The 8,137-nt window shown below is 47.1% G+C and overlaps 1 protein-coding gene; it reads right to left on the reverse strand.

Annotated features, from left to right (window-relative positions):
• Nucleotides 1-3,360: 3,360 nt before the first annotated feature.
• Nucleotides 3,361-6,692, reverse strand: GSTUM_00007402001 (uncharacterized protein). XM_002839390.2 has 5 exons: nt 6,593-6,692; nt 5,807-6,457; nt 5,591-5,721; nt 3,878-5,526; nt 3,361-3,807 (listed from the first exon to the last, which is right to left on the reverse strand). The coding sequence occupies exons 2-5, from the start codon at nt 6,439-6,441 to the stop codon at nt 3,685-3,687; spliced, it is 2,538 nt and encodes an 845-aa protein (XP_002839436.1). The 5' UTR covers nt 6,442-6,457; nt 6,593-6,692; the 3' UTR covers nt 3,361-3,684.
• Between the last annotated feature and the right edge of the window lie 1,445 nt (nt 6,693-8,137).

Raw genomic sequence — 8,137 nt, forward strand, 5'->3', positions numbered from 1 at the left:
GAAGTAGGCTGCTAATACTGATTTTGGTATGATACACTGTAACCAGTTCATCTGAAAACACAAGCCATCAATTGTCCCAACGAGAGAATGAGTGTTTTTTTCCTTCCTTTCTTTTTTTGTTCTTCTCGATAGATGTATCGAATTGGAGACCTGACCAACCTGATCCATCCATTCATTGTATTTGCCCAGAGCTTACTAAGACAAGAGGAGGTAGAGATCCTCCCTGGACCACGTTTCTCATGTATACAGCTGCTGCTACTGGAATCCTACTTGTGCAGAAAACCGATTATCGTATACTCGATCCTTGTAACCCATTGAGAACTGTACTCGAGAGTAGTACTAGGCTGCATGTCGGATAGGCAGCGAATCGGTATCCCTAGCAAGATTTCTGGTCACGAAATATTGTTTGTTTGTTTGTTAAACTTGATAATATTATTGTATTTTTATAAAATCTCAAAAGCTGTTACGGTAGAATCGAACCGGTGAAAAAAAAAACCCCCGATTATTGGTATTGGGTATTCAGCTCCTTTCTTCCCCCCCTCGCTATACGAAGTATGCATACCATATGAATCATTTCAAATACGAAGTATAAGAGCATATTCCACCAAACCAAACCGGACCAGAACCAACTGCCCCCCCCCCCCTTTCCCCCCGTTATCCACTCCCTCCCAAAGGAGGTCACAACAATCACAGGGTTAGAAATGGTATTGTACCCTACAAGTCATTCAACGAAGAAGAAGAAAGTTCTCCTTGAAATGAGATTTGTCCCCTTTGCCCGTGGAAGGGAGTGGGGGGGGGGCACTACACAAACCACAATCGAGCAATACCTACCTACCCCGCCCCACATCATAATAATATTATCATGGTTAATCTCGGTCAAGGGGAAACCCCGCTTTTCCCGAGTGAACGTGGCTAGATATGTCTATTCGAAACTCTAACCTTTTTTTCCTCCCAATCGTGTGAGTTCTGGCTTGCGTGTCATGTTCTGACATGTTCACCACCAAGCACCACCGCTACCGCTACCACAAGCAGGGGGAGGGGGTTATGCTGTGACGCTCAAGTGAGGTGTATTTTCGGTGAGTGGATCGAACTTTGGTGGGGTCGAAAGATCTCTATCATTGGAGTTTCTCATCTCGTTCAAGGGCTTTTGGCGAGACTGGGGGGGTAAAGGTTTTCCCAGCGGTCATGGATGTGTATGAGCAAAGGCAGGAAGGAGTGTGGATGCACTTGGGTGCAAATTCTTCTAACCTTATGCGGCGGGTTTTCGTGGCAAGTTGTGTGAAAGGGCATCTCTATCACTTGTATAGTGATGCTTGCATCGTATAGTACTACCCCTCGAATAATAACTTCCATAGGAAGTTTACAATAGTGTATACGAATAGACACTGAAGACCAATATCCCCTTCCCCCTCACCCCAAGACCCCCCGGATCTTCTCTCTGGACATCGTTTCCCACAGGGGAAAAAATGATACCGATGACCGAGTGATTATCCATGCTGTACAAACTACACTACCATCAACCCCTTTCCCTTGCCCACAGCTATTACGATCACGCAACAACAATCCTTCCCAAAGCGGGTCAACTCCAAATGACTCACTATTGCTCTTTGTCCTCCACCCCTCCACCCCTCCTCCCCCCTTGCTCAAAAGGCCAAGGGGGCTTTACTGGACATGAATCCACTCCCATTATCATATCATACTTGCGCGTACGGAACTCCCCGAACCCCCCACCTCCACAAGGTCCCTTCGCTATGGATTCAACTCAAAAGAAAGAATTCCGTAACTTCAGAAGCAAGCACTACTAGTAAATTTCCTGACGCTTTTTTGCGAACACAACTGGGTTCCGCATATACTCTCTTATGCCAGATATAATAGGTCCAACGATATCAGCATAAAATTGAAAAAAAAGAAACAAGTTACCCAAGTAAAGTACTCGCAAAGTTCCCCTCCCCGAACCACTCTCAACCAAAAACAATATCACGCCTCAAAAAGGTACTCATATTCGGATCCAATGCATAGCATTCATACTTGCTCGGCTGCATATGCGGGACCCCGGCTGCGTTCACAAACGTCAGAGAATTACGAGTATGATAGCCGACCTTCCACGTCCACAACCGGCCGGCCTGCAGGCTAAGGGGGGGGAAACAGGAAGGCCGAAGCGCAAAAAATTCTGGCCAGCGCAAACACTGGACGATAGTGCCGGGCCGAGCGGTGCGGGGGCGAGGTATATCTCCTTATTGGCCCTCCGCTCGGATAACGCAACAAGTTTTTTTTTCTATTTTTTTTTCTATTTTTTTTTCTATTTTTTCTATTTTTCTCTACCATGACAATCCCCCTGTTTCCGGGTACTCTACTCGAGTGACTTCTGGTCTGGGACGGGTACAGTAAGTAAGGAGGCGCGAGGTGCATTTATTCTCCCATGCAGTCGGTACGCTACGTCGCACCCAGCTCGCCCTATCGAACGCCAACTAGCTACTCGTAAACGATTGTAATAAGCACTTACCGGTATTATACACCGAATTATGATATAAGCGTTCGCTAAAGAGTGTAGGGAAAAGGAGAAGGACCACATTTGACGAAAGAATTTTTGATTGCTGATTATATCTTTGGGGGTTTATCCACGCATGCATAACACGGGGTGGGGACACGGGGAAAGGAGCACATTGCCAGCAACTCATCTCGACACCCAAGTTAGATCGCGGTATCGGGATCGGTGCAAGTACTTACCGTACCACGGTAACTTAAGAATCTACGATAGACCGACCACTCGCCCTGAGCCGGGCAACTATAGAAACCTCACACAACAGCCTGGAGACCTCACGGGGTAACATTGTCACTTGGAGGAATATCGCATTAGTTATCCCTGAGCTCGCCCTGACGGGTAGCAGGTTTACCGTTCGTTGTTGCTCGGGGTATTTGTATCGTATGGTGAAAATCGAACCCTGGATATTTGCTCGTAATGATGGAGATTCGTGGCTTGGTGGTGCTTTTGGAGGGAAGGGGGAGAGAGAGGTTGTGGTTGGCGCTTATACCGGGAGTTTAGCGGCGTAGGCGCGTTAGTAATGCTGTAGTGGGAGAGGGGTGGGGGAGGAGTTTGAGTGATTGGCTGGGCTGCGTTTGTGGTGCATACCATGGGCTGATACTGCACTGCGAGTTTTCTATAAATGGAGAACGGAGGGGGGTTGAGGAGTAAGAATCTTGCATTACATTGTCATATTTAACTCTTTTTCGGGTAGATTGAAAGACAGTAGGTAAGCTACTGGTATGATAAGCGATAGGTTGATAATACTCCAAGGATCCTGCATTGTGCTCTACCGTACTGGCAATAGCGAGTCAAAAACGGCCAAAAAGTCAAAAATCTTTTAAAATCAAAAAGTCATTCAAAATTTCCCCATTAACGCTACAGTTTCTCGTTCTCTTATTCGCACCTCCTCTTCCCCCCTCATGACATCAATAATAGTGAAGAAAAGGGAGAAGAAAAAACCTTCAGAAAACAAAAACAAGGATATCACTGCACGATTCAAAACTCGCCGCTAGGTAACTCAAGTTAGTCCAGCCAAAACATGACAAACAAAGAAACACGACGCTGCCTCCCAGTAGGTAGGTAACATCAAATCCATCCATCTAATCGTACAACAATTTTTTTCTCTTCCCCATTAGAATTATTGATAGCCAATGCTCTCTTCACTGCTGAACCAATCCCACGAATTGCTCCTTGTCGATGCTGACATTGAATATCTCCGGGATCGCAGTGGTGAGCGAATGCGGATGGCGGCCATGTCCCTTCCTTTCCTTCATGTTCCGATACTGAAAAAAGGAGTTAGTCCTTGCTCACAAAATATCACGGGGAAGAGGGAAAAAAAGAAAGCGAACGTACCTGGAACGCAAAGTTCACAGCAAGCGCAACGGCGAGGGCAATGCAAACCACAACCGGCCCCAAAACATTATCAAAGTCCTTCCCACTTCTTTCTCTAATAAGCCTCGATCTCCACATATACATGGTATAACCCCAGCCAGCAGCAAAGATCGCGATGGCGGTGTAAACAACTGCGAGCCATTGAGCAATATAGTTGTGTTTCCCGGCGGCATTGTAAAGACCCAAACTCAATGAAGCCAGAAGCACAGAAACGTGTTGCCACTTCAAGAACGTGCGTTGGTTAGCAAGCCATACCTTTGCCTCGACCTGCACAGGGCCTGAGTGCATGATTAGGATGCCGGGCTTCTGCACACCAGGCGGCAGTTTGACAGGTATACTCGGTTTCCGATGAGCGCGGCCATACCGAGACGTCGAGAAGGTCGGGAAAAGGTTTCGAAGCCCGGGGACTGTTGCAACACTATGCGAAACTTCTGCGAGATCTTCCGTGTCACTATCATCATCTTCAGAGTCCTTGTCGTTGTCAGACGATTGCTCGTCAGATCCGCTCGCTTTCTTTGCGCCCTCGCCCTGGGGGGCGGCCGGGAATCCCCGCTCGGGGATCGGGGGTGTAACCCCATACCTGTTTGGAGTGGTGGCGAACGGGGCAGACCTCCCACCGAAATCCCTAGAACCTGGCCTGAAACTTCCTACAATAGTTTCATCCTCAATTTGCTTCTTGACCTTCTGTTGCTCAACCTCCCAGGCCTGTTTAGGGTCCTGCCGGATGTCCTTCGTGCCTAATTCACCCAGCCAGAAGGGGAAACTACTGACGTGGTCGTCGAAAAGCACAGAGATACCGTGAACAAACTTACTGAACCTAGGGGCTTCCTTGACCAGGTGAGAATTCATCAAATCGTTAACCCACTCCTTACTCCTTCCGTGAAGCCCGGATTCGAGCACCTTGATTTCTAAAAGCGCGTATGGGAACCTCGAGATCTCGCCCTTTCTCAGGGTAGAGAATGGATACTCCATTTCAGCATCGTCAATATCCCTCCTGTGCCATTCCTCTGGATCCCTACACGGCCTGTCTTCGTCTAAACAATCATCCCTAATCAATGCAAGGTCGGTGTCTAGCGAAACCCTAACCCTGTCGTCGCCCGGAATCTGAAATGCTGTGCGTGTGTATACCGCTCTCAGCATTGGCTCCAATTTCTTCTCCTTAATGAAATCTTGCAACGACTGCACCAAAGCTTCGTACTTGTTCACATCCTCGCCGTTCTTGAGAGGGCGATCCTTCATCTTCTGAACGGTTTTCTCCATAGCGTAATTCCCATTGATGAAGTCCATCACATATTTCTCTTTCAAAGTGATTCGTTCCTCGACGGCACCTTCAGAGTCGGAGTCACGCATAGTCTTACGCTCAAGCAGAATGTCAGGCTTGTCTGAAAGGCGCCCGTACCACCGCAAGCGCAAGGACGCGGCCTCAGGAGCTTTGGAAAGCTTGTCATGATACAAGAAGAATTGAGGATTATCAAAATAGACGGAGTTGATAGTAGGATCACGGCGACTGGCATCAACTTCTTTAGAGGGTTGAGGGTTATAGATTAAGACGGGAAGGCGACGAAGAATAAACGTTTTCACTTCTAGAATATTGTCGGGATGAATCCAGACTATGTGGGGGTCGGACGTGTTTAGTAAATTGGGAAACTGGCTCTGATGGAAGGAGAAACAAACATTTGTGCGATATATACTTTCGACTGCCTTGGGGTTGAGGACCAGAGCCGACAGATGAAGTCCGGGTCTGACCATGATCATTGGCGTCTCTATCGATGTTCTCACGCACGAAGGCATACATAGCCGACAGTCTAAACCAATATAAGTAACGTTCTTTATAGCGGCCCAAATCTCTTCTCACGACAGCCAACAAACCCAAGGAAATTATTGACCTACCTGTACAACAGCGGACTGTAGTCTTCCCTGTTGAACTCCAACGCACTCAACCTCACCTGCAGTAACGGGCGAACCTTATAATCCCCATTTGTTCCACCCCTTCCCTTTCCTTTTCCCTTATCTTTGGCAGCGGATCCTCCTCGGGACCTCCGATCATGCTTCTTCGCAGCCTTCAAGAACCCGGTAAAGTTTACACGCGAGAATTTCTCAAGCTCATTAATATCAGATGTGATGCCATCAAGATCCTCCAAAACCTGCGTTAGCGTCTTCTGCCTCTCCTCACCACCAATATGTTCCCTGGCGGGATTGAGAGAAGACGCGGGCCCCCTAGACGGCGTGGCAGCAACAAGTTGCTCGAGTCGAGCCTCGCATTTTGCCGTCCGGGACTTGAGTTGCTCGTTCATCCCACGTTGGAAATTATTCACCTTCTCGAGCTGGATGTTGACGAGTTCATGCACGAATTCCGACTCATCGTTCTCTGTCCATCCCTCCATCTGTTCCGCTCTCGAGGCTGGAGTCCGCTCGGAATCCGAATCGTCCCCTTCGCGGAGAAGTTTCTTGATCTTCGCATAGTCGATATAATGTTCACGCCACGGAGGGTGAATCGACGCTTGAAGAGTTTTTCCGAATCGCATGGTGGATTTTTTATCTCTGGTATAGTGTGTGAAAATTGAGCGATTTTTTATTCCTTCCCTTCTCTATCTCTTCACGAACGGCAAAAAGGCGAGAGGGCGAGAGCACATGGGGAGAGGAAAGACAATCGTAAAGCAATTGAGGGGGTTGTACCAGTTTTTTTCAAGGGGAATGAGCTGTCAACGGAATGGAGGGAAAGAAGCAGGAATCACGCAGGCAAGCAAAATCCTCCCAGCAAGCCAGCAAGTTAGTTGTGAAGGCGAGGGCGTTGGGAGAAGATGTTAGGGGTGGCGGCTAATAACCAATCGGGTGGGGACGGCTGGGCAAAAACTCTGATGCTCCTTGGCGTGCGCCTTCGATTTATGGTGGGGGAAACCTCACAGGTAAGCACTGACGACATTCATTTTGCTTTGTATTACAAGTACATATTCACCATTATCCCAATGTGGTTAACTTTCAATTAATTCTGCATTCTTTTCTAAATTAACTTGCTTTTCAGTAACTCTATCAGCGGATAACGGGCTGTGACATTCTGGTCCCACTTTAAACTCCCATAGCTCACCCAAAATTTGATACTTTTAAAGTGCCTTTCTACTTGGTGAATCTCCAGCTTATTGTCTATCAAAGAGTAGAGAGAAAACTAGGAATGAAAATTGTTGTTGAGGAGGCTTGGGCAGTTTGAGGTTAGACATTATTTGGTCGGAAGTGTTCCGGTTAAAGAATTCCCCCACCATAGTCCGCCGGCCAATCGTTTTGTCAAGTTATTACGCACACGCATGTGCAATTTGAGAACACCCATCCTGAAGGTGGCAGGTGGGGGAGGGTTTAGGGTTCCTTCTTTTTTCCCCTTCTTTCTAGCGGCTAGTAAAAGAGTTGTCTTGGCAGAAAAGTTTTCTCTCTCTCCAAGGACAAAGAAGATAACTTCAGAACCTTTACACTCATTCATCTCTCTCGACGACAAAACATACAACAAAGAAAGCACCAGCTATGGAGAACTAATTAATCGGAAGGTATTTATAACCCCCCTCCATTTGATCCCTTCTCTTTACGCAAAAAACAAAAAAACAAATCCAGCACCAAAAACCCCCTCCAGTATGATATGATGACCATCAGGCATTTGGCTTTAGTTCGTTTGCTAGCGTTCTGGCTGGCACTCGACAATGATGAAAAACAACCGCTACCTTAACAAAACTTTGTCTGATCATCTTCCCCTCTATCCACACTTCTTCGCGTTATCATTATTCAATTGTGTTTACGGTTGACACATCTGGATGCTAATCCCGAGAAGTTGAACAGACTCCCCCTTTGTTTGCAAGGTTCAAAATCCAAACGTGTTCTCATTCAGCAATCCGTTCTCGTGACCGGGTTTTGACGAAAAATAGACATCGTTCGAGGACAGACAACCCCCCGCCCCAATGTTGCCGAAAACTGAGACCTCGATATCACTTTGTACTCAACCCCCCTAGATGCCTGTATAAGTGGATATAAATAAATGGCAATAAAATTGAGTTACTATTTACGATTGTGTTGTGTCCTAGCGTAGTGCGAAAGTGACTTATGTCCTCTAATCACATAGGGGCTTCATATCACTACTCCATGATGGTGTCCGGCTTCAATTCGGCCGCGCGAGTACGGCACCCGAAGATTCCATATGCCTCCAGAATGAAGGGAAGACTAAATAAATAAGAGTTTCAATTA

This window comes from Tuber melanosporum (genome assembly GCF_000151645.1).
Source record: "Tuber melanosporum whole genome shotgun sequence assembly, scaffold_35, strain Mel28".
Classification (NCBI taxonomy): Eukaryota; Fungi; Ascomycota; class Pezizomycetes; order Pezizales; family Tuberaceae; genus Tuber; species Tuber melanosporum.